Source organism: Pseudoliparis swirei, chromosome 12, assembly GCF_029220125.1.
Source record: "Pseudoliparis swirei isolate HS2019 ecotype Mariana Trench chromosome 12, NWPU_hadal_v1, whole genome shotgun sequence".
NCBI classification, from domain to species: Eukaryota; Metazoa; Chordata; class Actinopteri; order Perciformes; family Liparidae; genus Pseudoliparis; species Pseudoliparis swirei.
Genome location: NC_079399.1, coordinates 17,733,406 through 17,749,716, shown reverse-complemented (window position 1 = coordinate 17,749,716; position 16,311 = coordinate 17,733,406). Strand labels below are relative to the sequence as shown.

The 16,311-nt window shown below is 44.6% G+C and overlaps 1 protein-coding gene across 1 annotated transcript in view; it reads left to right on the top strand.

Moving 5' to 3' along the window:
* bach2b (BTB and CNC homology 1, basic leucine zipper transcription factor 2b) overlaps nucleotides 1–8,640 on the top strand; it is a 93,357-nt gene extending 84,717 nt beyond the window's left edge. Inside the window, exons 4-5 of the mRNA XM_056427915.1 lie at nucleotides 7,057–7,263; nucleotides 8,040–8,640. Of these exons, the coding sequence (XP_056283890.1) occupies nucleotides 7,057–7,263; nucleotides 8,040–8,498 (666 nt within the window). The 3' untranslated portion in view covers nucleotides 8,499–8,640. The remainder of the gene's footprint in view (nucleotides 1–7,056; nucleotides 7,264–8,039) is intronic.
* The last annotated feature ends 7,671 nt before the right edge of the window (nucleotides 8,641–16,311 follow it).

Sequence of the window (16,311 nt, the reverse complement as noted above, 5' to 3'; positions counted from 1 at the left end):
TTTATTATATTGGAAAATGAATTTGGGCCAAATCTGTAGCGTTATCATATCAAACAGGCAACATTCTTTGAAAAAGAGAAAAAAACTAAACCGGCAGCTCGTGATATGTAGTAATGATGTTTTGTTTCAGTTCATTCTAGTTACATAAACCTGCAGAAATACAACGTGTCCTGGATTTTAAGCAGATAAAAAGAATGTTAGAAATCCTTTGTACTCTGTCTGCGCATTAAACGCAACCGAGCAAACCACCGGGTGCACAGTGTGAAGGCGGCTGGCAGATGGGGCGTTATGTTGTCTTCAAATTGTGAGCTCATAAACTCAAATTAAAAACAAAAGAGCCGATCCAATGGTTTTAAACCCGCGCAGATTCTTTACTTCTTCTCCAGCTGACGGACAGATGTTTGTCTGACATCTCCTTCCCTCTCCGGAGCACCCTGTGGTTCTGACCAGCCAGAACAACCCAGAACATTTTGAAACATTCTAAAATCGCTGTGGCAGCGGGGTGTGTTGAGGCTTGACTGCAGAGTGGGTGGAGCGGGGGGGTGGTTCAGGGAACGGTGTCTGATTGTCATTAGCTGGACTGATGGGTAATCGGTCCAGCTGATGACAATCTGTGTTTGTGTATCTGCGAGGCTTTCTCTTTAAAGGAGCTGGACGGACTGAAGAGGAGGGCAGTGAGCAGAGACACAGGCTGCGGTCCGAACGTAATAAAACTCATTTCCAAATATCCCTCTGTGTTGTGCACCGACAGATATGCTAGAGAGGTTCATGTCATTTATGTTCGCTTTCTCTCATTCCAGGCTTCCTGATTGTTTTCACCTGTCATCACACCTGTCTCCTATGCTCATCAGTGTCAGCCCCGCCCCTGATTGGTCCCACCTGTGTCTTGTTACCATGTGCTTAAATTCCCCTGTCTCCCAGTGTTCCTTGTCAGTTCGTCTGGTCTTTTGCCATGATCAGGTCGGGTTATGTTGTGCTCTTGAAAAGTTTTTGATCCCTCACTACGTGAGCGCTTTCATTTTGTTCACTGCAGAACCGAAAAATAAAGTACTTACAAATACTTTATCTCTGTCTCCCGGGTCGTGCAATTGGGTCCTACTTCCTAAGTGTCTGAGCTCGTAACAGAACGAACTGACCACATTATGGACCCAGCCGACCCAAGAACGCTTCACGCCGCTCTGTCGGTACAGGGCGTGACGATTTTTCATCACGAGGAAAAACTGGACAAAGTCAGCCGGGAAATACAAGAGCTGAGAGGACGCCAGGCCGGGGTTCAGGAAGAATTATCTACACAGATGCAACAACTGGTTGCCCAAATGAATAATTTTTTCACTCATCAACAGACTGCTCCTCTGGTGACGTCATCCACAGCTGAGAATTTGCCTGTCAATACTCCAGCTGACGACCCAGGTCAGGCTGTTTCCTCCCGTTACGGCTGGCTCTTCCGGAGAGATTTTCCGGAGACTCTTCGAATTGCAGAGCCTTTCTGGTACAGTGTGATCTGCATTTTCAACACAACCCAGCAGCTTTTTTATCTGAGCATGGTAAAGTGGCGTTTATTGTGTCTCATTTAACGGGAAGAGCTGCAGCCTGGGCTACTGCAGAATGGTCTAGAGACACCGAACTATGTTACTCATTGGCCGATTTCATAGAGACTATGAGGCGCATTTTGACCACTCATCGCCTGCTACGGTGGCCAGCAGAAGACTGTTTCAAATCGTCAGCTCAACCGTCAGGTGGTTGATTATGCCATCGAGTTTCGTACAGCAGCAGCGGACAGCGGATGGAATGTTCCGGCTCTTCGTGACGCCTTCATGACAGGACTTCGGAACCGATAAAGGACCAGCTGGCTCCACTGGAGACACCCGGGATCTGGAATCCCTCATCGCTGTGGCCATCCGGATCGATAACCGTCTTCGAAAGAGAGAGGAGCGTCGACGCAACCGAGATGTTATTCCCAGCTTCCAGAATTCGCCTCGGAGGGTCGCGCCGCCAGCGGAGGATTTCCAGCTCATGTTACCGGACCATCAGAGGACTACACTTCCGAATGACTCCGGTGAACCCATGCAGCTTGGAAGAACCAGGCTTTCTCTGGAGGAGAGGCAGCGCCGTCTACGGGAGGGTTGCTGTTTCTACTGCGGCCAGCCGGGTCATCAACTCGCTTCATGCCCGGGAAAGATCGTGCTCACCAGTCAAAAGGAGGCGCTGGTGAGCAAGTTTCCGCAGACTTCCTCCTCGACCTGTTACTCAGGTAGACATTTGTATTAACAATCAGACCATTGACCAGGGTGTGTTAATAGACTCAGGGGCTGACGAAAGCCTTATAGACTGGGGCCTAGTCAAACAGCTAAAAATAAAAACTGTCCCGCTATCTCATCCTGTTAGTGCCAGTGCCTTAGACGGCCGCTTGTTGTTCATAGTTACCCATTGCACTGAGCCCATACGGATTACTATAAATAAGGACCATACCGAGCATGCAATTTCATATTTTTGAGTCGACTCAGCACCCGATTATTTTGGGGTTTCCTTGGCTGAAGATCCACAATCCTCACATAGACTGGCCTTCAGGAAAGTTATAGACTGGGGAGAGGATTGTAAGGGCAGGTGTAAACTTCGCAACCTGTTAATGCACCAACAGACTCTAGTAGGATCATTATAGATCACCCTGACTATCCTGATCTACACAAGGTACCTTCCTGTTACCATGATTTAAAAGAAGCGTTTAACAAGTCTAAAGCCTTGTCGCTACCTCCTCACCGAGATTTTGACTGTCCCATTGATCTCTTACCGAGCCCCCATTCCCAAGGGAGACTTTACTCGATTTCGAGACCTGAGAGAACAGCAATGGATGAATACATCTCCTCTTCACTCAAATCAGGGATTATCCGTCCTTCATCGTCTCCAGCCGGAGCGGGATTCTTTTTTGTGGGAAAGAAAGACGGGTCTCTGAGACCTTGCATAGACTACAGTCCACTAAATGACATTACGGTGAAGAACCGCTATCCTCTGCCACTCATGTCATCTGCTTTTGAACTGCTTCAACGGCCAAGATATTCACCAAGTTGGATTTAAGAAATGCATATCACTTGGTTAGAATAAAACAAGGGATGAGTGGAAGACTGGATTCAACACTCAGAATGGTCACTATGAGTACTTGGTAATGCCTTTTGGACTGTGCAATGCACCGCTGTTTTTCAAGCTTTTGTGAATGAGGTTTTGCGGAATTCTTGAATATTTCAGTGTTTGTGTATCTGGATGACATACTGATTTTCTCCCCAGACGCTAAATCTCATGTTAACCATGTCCGCCAAGTTTTGCAGAAACTACTGGATAATCAGCTATATGTCAAGGCAGAGAAGTGCGAGTTCCACACAGAAGAGGTGTCTTTCTTAGGATACATAGTCTCACCTAATCATATCCAAATGGATCCTGCGAAAGTCAGTGCAGTATCCCAGTGGCCCACACCAGACACCAGGAAAAGGTTCAGCAGTTCCTAGGATTTGCTAACTTCTATAGGAAGTTTATTAGGAATTTCAGTTCTGTTGCTGCTCCTCTGCATGTTCTGACTTCTCCTAAGGTTCCCTTCAAGTGGACTCCCCAGGCGGATCTTGCTTTCAAACTTCTCAGAGATAGATTCACATCAGCTCCCATACTCACCATTCCAGATCCCCAGCGCCAGTTTATGGTAGAGGTGGATGCTTCCAATGAGGGAATTGGAGGAGTACTGTCTCAACGTTCTGCAGAAGACAACAAGATGCATCCATGTGCTTACCTGTCGCGGAAGTTGACAACGGCAGAGCGGAATTATGACGTGGGAAACAAGGAATTGTTAGCTGTAAAAGCTGCCCTCGAGGAATGGAGACACTGGCTAGAGGGTGCAGAGCAACCGTTTTAGTCTGGACAGATCACAAGAATCTAGAATATATAAGAAAGGCTAAGCGTCTCAACTCCCGTCAGGCCAGGTGGACACTTTTCTTTAGTAGATTCAACTTCACACTCTCTTTTCGTCCCGGGTCTCAGAATCAAAACCCGATGCTTTGTCTCGTCTTTACGATCCCGAACCACTTGCGGTAGAGCCCAAGACCATCCTTCCACTTAACCGGGTGATCGGAGCCTTTTCCTGGCAAGTGGAGTCAGACGTTAAAGAGGCAAATGTCATGAATCCAGCGCCTAGCGAGTGTCCCAACAATCTGCTGTTTGTTCCTGAGGCTCTTCACTCCAAGGTCATCCACTGGGCTCACTCATCTGTGCTTTCGTGCCATCCGGGAGTAGCAAGAACAATGTTCAGGATTCAACAACGTTTCTGGTGGCCCTCCATGAAGAAAAATGTGGCCGAGTATGTAGCGGCTTGTCCGGTGTGTGCGTGTAATAAGACCTCATCTCAAGTTAAGATGGGCTTGCTCCAGCCGCTGCCGATTCCCCATCGTCCTTGGTCACACATTTCGATGGATTTTGTGACAGGATTTCCCTCATCCAGAGGCAAGACTACGGTTCTAACAGTGGTTGATCGATTTTCAAAGATGGCTCACTTCATCCCATTGACCAAGCTTCCTCTGCCAAAGTCACCGCAGAGGTCATGATGAATCACGTATTCAGGATCCATGGATTCCCTAATGACATTGTTTCCGACAGGGGTCCACAATTCATTTCCGCCTTCTGGAAAGAGTTTTGTCGACTCATAGGTGCCACCGTCAGCCTGTCATCAGGATATCACCCTCAGTCAAATGGACAGTCGGAGCGTCTGAACCAAGAACTAGAGACTACGCTCGTTGTCTCGTCTCCCGAACCAGACCACCTGGGTGACCACCTCACATGGGTCGAGGTTGCCCACAATACCCTTCCGACGGCGGCCACAGGTCTCTCTCCATTCCATTGTGTCAATGGTTTCCAGCCTCCACTTTTCCCTAACAACGAGGAAGAGGTGATGGTTCCATCGGCACATGCCATGATCAGACGTTGTCGCAGAGTTTGGGCTGGTGCTCGCCAGTCTCTTCTCCAGTTCAGCTCGGATGAAGGCTGTTGCGGACGTTCATCGCAGGGTCGCTCCCTCCTACAGTCCAGGCCAAAAGGTTTGGCTCTCTACCAAAGACTTACCACTCCATGTCGCCTCAAAGAAACTGGCTCCGAGATTTGTGGGTCCGTTTCCAGTGTCCAGAGTCATCAACCCGGCGTCGACGCTTGCAACTCCCAGGACCTTGAGAGTGCACCCAACGTTTCACGTTAGTAGAATCAAGCCGGTGTGAGAGCACACTTGTTCCCGCCTCAAGCCCCTCCACCGCCCCAGTTCTTTGAAGGGGTGACGTTTACAAGGTCCGTAAGCTACTGGAGGTCCGTAATAGGGAGGGCAAGCAATTCCTGGTAGACTGGAAGGGTTACGGTCCTGAGGCTAGAAGCTGGATAGCTGCTTCATTTATCGAGACAAGACTCTTATCCACGACTTTTACAATCAGCCTGGGCCATCAGGAGTTGGCCCTAGAGGGTACTGTTGTGCACCGACAGATATGCTAGAGAGGTTCATGTCATTTATGTTCGCTTTCTCTCATTCCAGGCTTCCTGATTGTTTTCACCTGTCATCACACCTGTCTCCTATGCTCATCAGTGTCAGCCCGCCCTGATTGGTCCCACCTGTGTCTTGTTACCATGTGCTTAAATTCCCCTGTCTCCCAGTGTTCCTTGTCAGTTCGTCTGGTCTTTTGCCATGATCAGGTCGGGTTATGTTGTGCTCTTGAAAAGTTTTTGATCCCTCACTACGTGAGCGCTTTCATTTTGTTCACTGCAGAACCGAAAAATAAAGTACTTACAAATACTTTATCTCTGTCTCCCGGGTCGTGCAATTGGGTCCTACTTCCTAAGTGTCTCAGCTCGTAACACTCTGGTTGCGCATTTCCTTGGTGCTTAGGGGGGGGAACCTACTGGTGACGGCTACAATCCTGTCACAATCGCTAAACTGATTTTGCGTCGTCTTGTCTTCCCACGTAATCATGTGTTCGACTTTTTACTTTTCCTATTGAGCTCAATAATCCGTCCTTAATTTAATTTAAGGAAGCTATCATGGTCGAGCCGGGTCGCGGTTCGACCCGCTAACCCGTGACGACACTGAACCCCCAAATGGCTCCTCCAGGCTGCTCCTGAACGGGTGTGACTGGTTAGATAGAGTACTGAATGTGAGAGGTGGCACCTCCTGCCATCAGTGTATGAAGATGTGTGAACGGGTAAATGATGACATGTGGTGGCAAAGCGGTCGGAAGACGAGAAAAGCACAACCCTTTACCATTCACCATATTGATATGAATATTCACAAGATGACGAGTCGTACATGTTTTTGGTAACATATTTTCCAGACAGCTGACGTTTCGTGCAGAGCCTCAAATCTGATAAAATGATTTCCTGACAGACTTCTCCTGTAGATTAGCCACGGATGATGAGATCCGTGTTCATACCAGACATCGTTCAATTCAATTCAGTTTATTTTATATAGCCCATTATCACACATTACAAATTTGCCTCAGAGGGCTTTACAATCTGTACACAGACGACATCCCTGACCTTTGACCTCACATCGGATCAGGAAAAACTCCCAAAAAATAGAAGAAAAACCTTTCACAGGAAAAAAAAAAAGGGAGGAAACCTTCAGGAGAGCAACAGAGGAGGATCCCTCTCCAGGATGGACGGAAGCAAGAGATGTCATGTGACCAGAAGGAATCATTACAGAGTTACAACACATTTAATGAGTATGACAGAGTGTATGAATAGTTGGTAGTCGGCATGGACCTCGATCCAGACCTCCATGAGGCAGATGGAGGTAGAGAGGAGGAGTGGGCGGGGCACATCATACGTCCGGGGACGTTGCATTGCACTTGTGCACTTCAATCTCGATGCTGAAGCGATATGTCATGCAGGCCTAATTTAATTTTAAAAGTATAAATGGATTATTTAGCCCTCCATACAAAAAGAAAGATGAACTAAGTATGATTTAAATCCACACGTACCGTCCACCTTAAGTAATGCTCGACGACTAAATGTCTTGACATGATGTCTGGTTTGTTTTCCCCGCAGGTGAAGCTGCCTTTCCCCGTCGATCAAATCACGAATCTTCCACGGAACGACTTCCAAATGTTGGTGAAAATGCACAAACTGACCTCGGAGCAGCTCGAGTTCATCCACGACGTAAGGCGGCGGAGCAAGAACCGCATCGCGGCGCAGCGCTGCCGCAAGAGGAAGCTCGACTGCATCATGAACCTGGAGTGCGAGATCCGGAAACTGGTGAGTCGACCTGGAGCAAAAGGCAAAAGGAAACGACGATGCAATGAAACGCAAACCGGATTAATCCAGTAAAAAACAAAAGAAAGGTTTTATTTCTATATTGGCTCTTTTACAGATTGTTGTCAGACACTTCGTAACAATCTGAGCGTGCCGGTGTCACAAAACAAGAACTTTAAGAGCGAGGCGAGGAACTACCCAGAGCGCTTTCATAGCAGTCCGTTTAGCTGCTTATACCAATTTCTAAAAAATGCCGTAGCCCATTAGTCACTTAGACACAAAAATCAAGTCAAAGTACCGATGTTACCCTTTAGATAATCCCTCTGTTATGTGCTTCCGATGAAAGTGATAAGATACAGTCTTTGTTCTGCACAAACATGGACGCCTGTAAGAACGTGGGCTTTGTCGACCTCTGCTGGCAGAACGTAGGAACTGCAACAACATCCTGTCTGTCTCGCGGACGACCAATGATAAAATAATCCTAATGTTGGTTTAATTTTAATTTTTTGGCCCAAGAACAACAACATTCGTCCTTTTTTTTTAGGTTAAGAGACTTTTTAGAAACTCCCTCTAAACTGGTTGTTTGTCTTCGGAATTTTGCAAATGCCCCGAGGAGCTAAAGGAGGCTAATCTGTTCACAGGTGATCTGCCTCGTGCACTACTGTCTGGATACAGTGACAGTTTTAGAAAATACAAGTGAATTAAAGTAAATTATAGAAAAAATACTGCATGGGCAGACTTAAAAAACATTATTGTGATTTTTGCATTGTTGTGCGCAGGTGTGTGAGAAGGAGAAACTGCTGACGGAGAGGAACCAGCTGAAGGCGTGCATGGGCGAGCTGTGGGAGAACTTCTCCTGCCTGTCGCAGGAGGTGTGCCGGGACGTCCAGCTGAGCCCCGAGCAGGTCCAGTCCCTGAACCACTACTGCCCCGTGCTGCCCAAGCCCGCCCCCGCCAGCAAAAACAACGGCGCCGACAACACCAGCAGCAGCATCGACCTCACCGGCCGCTCGGCCTCAGCCACGCCGGAGCTCAGCCTCCACGGGTCGCCCGACGGGCCCTCGGAGAGCGAACCCGACTCGGCCGTCAGGAACGGGGCGGAGGACGCGGACATGGACGCCGGCGTGTACGCAAAGTCGGAGCTGCCCGGAGGGAAGTCCAACCAGGCGGTGACGGTGGATTTTTGCCAGGAAATGACTGACAAATGTACAACTGACGAGCAGCCAAGGACGGACTAAGTAGCGCTGGTTCTTTGAGTCGTTGTATTTCTGAATTGTTTTGTTATTATTTAATTGTACTCTGACAAACCCCTCTCTCTCTCTCTGCGGGGTCTCTTCACTGAAAAACAAGCTTTGTTTGTATTTTTGTTTTTTTTTGTTTGTTTTTGACCGGTCGACACTAAAGTTGTCTTAACAGCAGCAATACTGTTCTCCAGGTATTCTCTCCTCTGAGCATGACGGAGTGGGAACTTCTCACCAAAACACGTACAATGGTGCTAAACTCGCCACGGCGGAGTCACAACTCACAGTGAAACCTCATCGGACCTAAACAGCAGCTCTTGGGTCTCTCGTATGGACCGACAGTATCTCTGTTCCTGCCTTTTCTCTTTTATTATTTGTGTTCACACACTTTTTTTTCTTCTCTAACGATCTTCTCTACCTCTTTCTCTCTCTTTACTCTCTCTCGGTTCTACTCTCGCGATATCTCAGTGGCCCTTTTACGTCACAGCAATTCAAACTCAGGAAAAAAACAACAACAACGAAACAAAAAAAAGAAGAAGATGGAAAGGAAGAAATCTTCTGAATGTTCAACGTAACTCATGACAAATGAGAACACGGCTTCTGCTCACACGGGGAAGTCGAGACGCAGCCAGACGGTAAAATGTTCATATGCAAAAAAACAACAACAACAACAAACAAAAAATGTTTCCACGCATTTGTGTTTCCGTGCGGAAAAACTTTGTACAGGCTGTAACCTGAAAACATTCCTCCTTTGCCTTCCTCAGCACTGAATTGAAAGGAAAAAGGTTTTTTTTTTTTTGCAGGCGGTTAAATAGCAATTTTTTTATTTTCCACTCATCAGCAATACCATTGTATTTAGATGTTGTACCGGTGACTTTCTAGTGCTTGTTTGGCAGAAATGTACATAGTATGGAGCATGATGACTGTAACAGTGGTTTTGTACAGATAGAAGCGTAGATGTTTCTTTTGTTTCTTCTCTTTTTTTTGTCACACGGGGTTATATCAAGCACCTTTTATTTTATTTTTCCTGAGGGAAAATGTTTTGCTGTTTCCTGTTTCCTGTCCTGCCTACCGAACGCCCAACCCACCAAGGTGAGCGTTCTTCTACTCAGGAAATCGGCTCGATACACATGCAGACACACACGTGCAGCACACACAGACACAATTCTGGAGCTCCATGCATGTTTAAAAGTTAGACATTCGAGATTCCTCTTTTAAAATGTGAAGAAAAAAAACAGTGTCGTTTGGAGGAATCCTCTTTTTTCCCGTCAGTATTTGAAGACGCTATTCGTGTTTACACTCTCGACAGACATGCTGCGGTGTTGCCGTTAGATAGACGGCAACAAATTTAAAAAATAGGTGACGGATGCTTTTTCGAATTTCATCCGCAATGAAAATTTATTGACTCAAATCAGGCACTTTGTTTCTGAACCTGAGCGCTCAGAGCCATTAAGCACTTCAACGGGGGGGGGGGGGTGGTCTTGGTCCTTTTGTGTCGGACCCCTTTGAAAAAGTCTCAGACTGGAGCACTTAGAGAGGAAACGTCTCGTTAATATAATCATAATAATTACACAAATTCAAGGTCTTTTGTGAAGAAACCTCGTCTGAAAGCCGAAAAACGTCAAAAGAAGCTATAATGTTCAGTTTGGGAGAGCATTCTCGCACTCTCCTCGGGAAGTGAAGAAGCTAACTCGGATGTCGTTTGTGTGTGTCGTCCCAGTGGTTGAGCAACAATCATGTCAAGATTAGAAACACGTCTTGTCCCGTGCATTCGGTTTTTTTTAAGCATCCTCCTTTGTGACATGCATGCCGCCTACAGCCGTGGGCCTAGTTAGTTTGTCTATAGCTAACGTTCCCCTCCGGGAGCTTTTCAAAATGATATTTTTATTTTGTCGAATTTCTATGTATAAAATGGCCAAGACGGGCTGAATCATCTCAACCCTCGCCGCACCGTACGCTTCTAGCACAAACTGGTTGGAACCAATTGGAATGTGAAGCTTTATTCATTGCTCTTTTCATCTTTCTTTCGTTTTTTTTTTTTTTAAAGCCCCAATCAAAAATGGCGACCGCCCCGCTAGCTTAATCGAGAACTGACGCTAGTGTGGCTAACCCCGTTGGCTAGCCGTCGTTCCGCTAGCTTATTGTACATCGGCGCCATCTCCTCCCTCTTTCTGGAAAGAAGGGCGACGTGATTCTGAAGTTCACCGTCCTCGCCGTGCTTCACTTTTATCAAACACACGCGGGGCGTAGCAAATAATACTAATTTGAGTATATGTCTAGGGCTTTTATTGTGAAAGGTAAGAGCAGAAGGAGGGGGTCTGGTCTGCCTTTGTCGAGATTTGAAAGGGGAAACAAAGATGGCCGTCTTTTTGTACACTGTTGTTCAATTCGTGGGGCGAAAGCTAATAAAAATCTCCCCTCGTAATATGTAAGAGTAACAACTGCAAAGGTTTAAAAAATGATATATCGACGTGCGAATTATTGCACGGAGAATGAATATTATTCATAAGCTAAAAGAATTTTATTGAATTTTTTGTTGTTGAAAGAAGCTATTTTTATCGGCCAAATAAATCTGGGGTTGGGGCTTTAGAAGTGTGGACGAAATGTTTTGGAAATGTTCTCCCCCTGACTTTAAATTATGTACATTTTTAGATGTCGTTTCAAATTTGATGTCTCGTGTGAGACTGTTTCTGTTATGCAGCCGAACAGAGTCAGTGTATTCTATAAACCTGTCTTTAAATTCTCAAACGACCGGTACAGAAACCCGTACATGCACACACACACACACACACATACAGTCATACAGCAGTAGTTGCCACTAAACTAAAGTGGAACCATCAACATCACAGGAGCTTCTTTTTTTTCTGCAAACGTTATGCAACTAACTTTTCGACTCGCGTGCTTTTTTTTCTTCATGTAACGATAAATACCACAATGACCACGTTCTTGTTTTTGCATATAGATGAATGTCTTTCATGCCTGTGGAATGTTGATAATTCAATTAACAAAACCCCTGGGATCTCCTCTTCGAGTTATGACGACAGGATAAACCCGGGCTCCTAAAGAAAAGCTTTCCATCCAGACCTCTACGCTCCCCGAGTCTTGCTCTCGTGCTCCAACACCGACTTTTTAGTTGTTGCTCAAAGTGTAGTAACAAGCGTCCATTTACACCTCCGCTAGTTGCTAAAGGGGTCAAGTTCAAGTGTTCAAGAAAAAGTTAACATACGATTCTTACTTAGGTTTTGTGGTATCTAGTCATGTTTGGGTTTGGATTTTATTTAGATGCAGAATTTTTGGGATATTGCTCTCATGGGGGAGGAATTTCCTTTGTGGGCCTCATCGTGAGGAGATGCCACATAGCATCCTGTGAGTCTGGATAATCACATTGCTGTCATCAGTATTTTTTTTAAAGACCGTAGGTAAAACCTTGGTTAATCAGACCAAACCCATATGCATGGCTAGATACAACTACAAGTTAAAAACAAGTTTATGTGTTTTTTTGTAATAATTTAAGGTGAACTGACCTGTTGGTATAACACTTGAGCAGATTTATTTTGTTTTGAGTCAAGCAAATAATCCTTTTCAAAAAAGTGATTTGTTAGTATTATTTAAAGCTGCATTAATTGATTTTTTTTGTGTGGCCACGCTGTAAACACAACATTGACATAGTATCACGGTATTAAGCTTTAATGGCTGACAACTCAGCAAAGGGTTGTCCAGTTTCACACGGGGCAACATTACCGTTCATTTGATGTCCCCTCATCTTGTAGCTCTGCTTTGGTCTCCACCAACTCCTGAGAAAAAAAATATCGATGCCGGTGGGAAAACAAATTGAACTAATAGAGGCAAAAAAGCGCTGCTGAACTGAAGGGAAGCGGCGTTATTTCTTTCTGCTGGTTCGTAGCTAAGGGCAACACACATCACACATCCATTCATATATTGATTTGTGCAGCTTTAAAATGAAGTTCCAGTAATAATAAGCATGAACACCTCAAACTTTATCCTCCAGGTGCTTTCTTTTGGTTATGGCCATTACAGTAGATTGCAGCTGCTATTAGTAAATGCTTGTACCTTTCTTTTTTCTTTGTGTGGTTTGTTTATGTCAACTTTTGTTTTGTTTTGTTGCTGCTTCTTCTCTGAAACAAACACTGGCTTTTCAACTCCAAAGGTTGTTCTATGAAATAATATGAACAAAAACATGCCTTTCTCACAGATTGCTCAACTGTATTGAAAAAAAAAAAAATGAATTTGGTGTCCTGGTTGAATGCACAGCCTGAGATCTTGAGTAAACTTTTGGAAAAAAACACGAAGAAAAAAAAAACAAGGAAAATGTTTACAAATGGGTGTCATGTTTGATACATTTTGGGTTTTTTGCCATGTAAAAATCGCTCGGTTCAATTGGACTGGTTCTCGGTTGTTGTGTAAAGAGACAGACAAGCTTCTGGGATGGGTCAGCATTACATGGATACAAGTGCAGCTCCGATATTTGCCTTAGAACTTGCAGAGGCCATATAGTTCACATTCAAGTGAAGTGAGTGGATGCAGGGGCCCGGGCCCCTCCCCCCCCCATCCCTGAGTCACCAGTGCGGACTTTCTCACACTTATCTACCTGTGAAATCCTTCATACCTCTCATAACTGGTCAATGACTGTATCAGCAAACTGCATCAGGTGTTTTTTCTAAATGCTTTTTACACAGATTATATGGATTATTGTATTAGTAGATTTTGGTGCATCAACTTTTAATGTAATAGCTCTTAAAAGCTTGTAGTTCAAGTTGTCGGTTTTTTTCCCTTTCATTTTTCTAGATGAAATGTTTTGTGTTAATATTGTCAATTTGAAATAGCTGTTATTTGCTTATTCTCTACTAAGAGTTCTTACCTTTAGAATTTTTAAATGCTAAATGACCCTAATTGATTAAAATGACTTAATAACCATTGTAAATACGGTATTGTGCAAACCCCATTTTCATTCATTTCAATTGCTAGTGTTATATAAATGACTCTTTTGTCTAGACACCATTTCTCTTTATGAAATAAAGAAACATGCATATCACGTTCTGTGTTGTGTGGCTTGTTCTCACAAAGACGCTGCAACAATGCTGAGGGAGATATCCGTCCCTTCAGGCCGATTTCTCTTGAGATGAGCTGCGACCTCGTGATCTAAATGTATTTCTGCTCACACAGATTTTTTGTAGGGGGACTTTAACCCCAAACCATGGGAGATGGACAGTACCTGGTTAAAGGGGACTGATTCCATAGATCCTCTCTGATTGGCCGCAGCCATCAGGTGACAGAGTATGAAAGGTCATGGACTGAGATCTGGTTGGTGTGTCTGTGGTTTTCCAGCCTCCACTTTTTCTCATTAGTTGTCTGCGGAGAACGATGTGTGGCTGTTCATAGTTAGCATTCAAATCACAGACACAAACGAAAGAAAGAACGAAAGAACGATGTGTGGCTGTTCATGGTTAGCATTCAAATCACAGACACAAATGAAAGAAAGAAAAAAAGAAAGAAAGGAAAAAAAGAAAGAAAGAAAAAACGCCCAAAACGACTAACTTTGGCAAATTATTGTAGCGCCCCCTATTGTTCAAATTGTACGAAATTTGCTGTGTGTTACAGGACGCCTTTTGCACATATGCTGTGAATTTGAAGTGTTTAGTCCCAATAGTATTGAGGTTATGAGCATTGAAAAACAAGACACGCCCCTAAAATGTTCTTTGGGCCATACTTGACACAATGAGATATGTTACATCGTAGGTGATATAGCTTCCACTATGATCGACAGCCATTTTTTAAAGCCGAATTTCAAAGTGTATGTCATCCGTCTATTTTCACTAAGACTGACAAGCGTGCCAAATTTGGTGAGTTTTTAACACGCGGAAGTACCCCCAATGTTTAAAAATAAAAATTTGAATAATATTTTTATTTTATTTTAACAATTTCAATAGGGTCAGTCGCTCGGACCCTAATAACGTGTGTTTGTTTTTCATGTCTAACTTTACTGTTTAATAACAGAGAGCAGTTTTCATTGTGACATGAAGTCACTATCCAGTGGCGTCCAGCAGGGGGCGACACAGCTCTGTCGTTGGAAGGAGACCCAAACTCTCCTGGTGAGCCGATGGCAGCCATGCATCAAATCCGTTGGTCTTTAGCCATGTTTTAATCTTCCATAAGAGAACATTTGCATTTCAGCCTGGTGTTTAGTGACACTTTACTAGCGACTGTGTCATATACTGTCACACGGTCGTTGCTCCCGGGCAGTGAGGGGGCCACATCGGGGCCAGGTGAACATTTTCTAATTCACAATGAAAAGACATTTATACACTGTGGAATTTTTTCCGTACTTTTTGTACTTTATTGAGCTAAGAGATTCCCCAGTTAATCACTAACATTAATTAAGATAATCATTTTTTAAATTAAAAGTTTTCTGAAATGATGTTAAATATACAAATGAGGCATTGTTTTAATAAACCCGTGCTCATGTTCATACATTTCAAGAAGATGAAATTCTTGTTTCACTTTGCTGACATATTAGAGTCAAAGGTTTTTACAGAGGGAAGTTTGGGATGTATCATTGTATCACTCCATAAATCATAAAACACTGCAATCCAATGTTGCCATGTTTTCTCGGAATACAATGTTCTATAAATTAAACCCCCTGTGTAAAAACATTTGGGAAATATAGATAGGAATGAAACTGGACAGTCTGGTGTGTGTGTGTGTGAGTACTGAAGTGATCATCAGAGAAATAACTCATTTTGAGAAAATGGCTTTTCCAATTCAATCGATATCCACATAAAAACATTTCACAGTTGATTACTTACAAGAAAACAATTATGTTTTGTGTTACAAATGAGGCGTTATATAAGGCGGCCTTTTTGGGAATTTAGGAGAGATCTACAAAGAGACATTAGACATTAAGATAAACAGCTAAATGTCTATTTTGGATGTTTTCTTTCCACTAGTCTGAAAGTAGACGTGTCATGGAAAATAATTACAAAACAGATCCAAAATCTCAAAATGTATCAGTGCATGAAAAACGATGATATGTCTGTCTCGCTTTAAAGTGCATAAAAAAAGCATAGAAATAGACTTAATAAAAGTTTGTTGAGCAATAATAAGTCAGAATTTTAAAGAAAGATGAGTTATTGGCCTTCTAATGTTTCTAAATGTTATATATTTATTAACTGACCCCTGGCCTGCCATCATTCAGCAAATTGTCTCACTGCCTCAGGAACCAGACAAATCGTGACCGGACCTCACCATGGACATCCTCCTCCCGCTCGATGGCGGCGGCGGGGTCACCGCCGGACTCTCCCCCGGGTTGAAGTGCTGGGCCTCCACGTCCGCTCCGCTGTGGGAGTCGCCGCTGTCGGACGTGCTGGTCAGCTTGCTGTCCGACAGTCCCCGGGACATGAAGCTGCACTTCCTGCCCGCGGGGCTGGTAGTCACTCTCCGGCGAGTCGCTCATGTCGCTGAGCTCCTTGCCGGCGCTCGCCTTGCTCCCCGTCCGTCAGCGGAGAGCAATGGGTTCGTGTTTTTTGTCTTCTCATCCGATGGAAAAAAGCAGAAGCTCGACGACCGCCACGTTTTCCGAGGGTCGTCGTCTCACATGCTTCCGGCTTGGAGCCTCGGACTCGTCTGTGGAGACTCCGCTGTGCAGATGTAGCCGACACTGTTCCAATGCCGGTGCAAACTAGGACTACAGTGTGAACCCATTGATCCGGCACGTGGCCCCGGGTCACATTCAGCAGGACAAAACACTGAAAATAGCACCGACCGACACATGGATGCACAGCCATGTGCAACG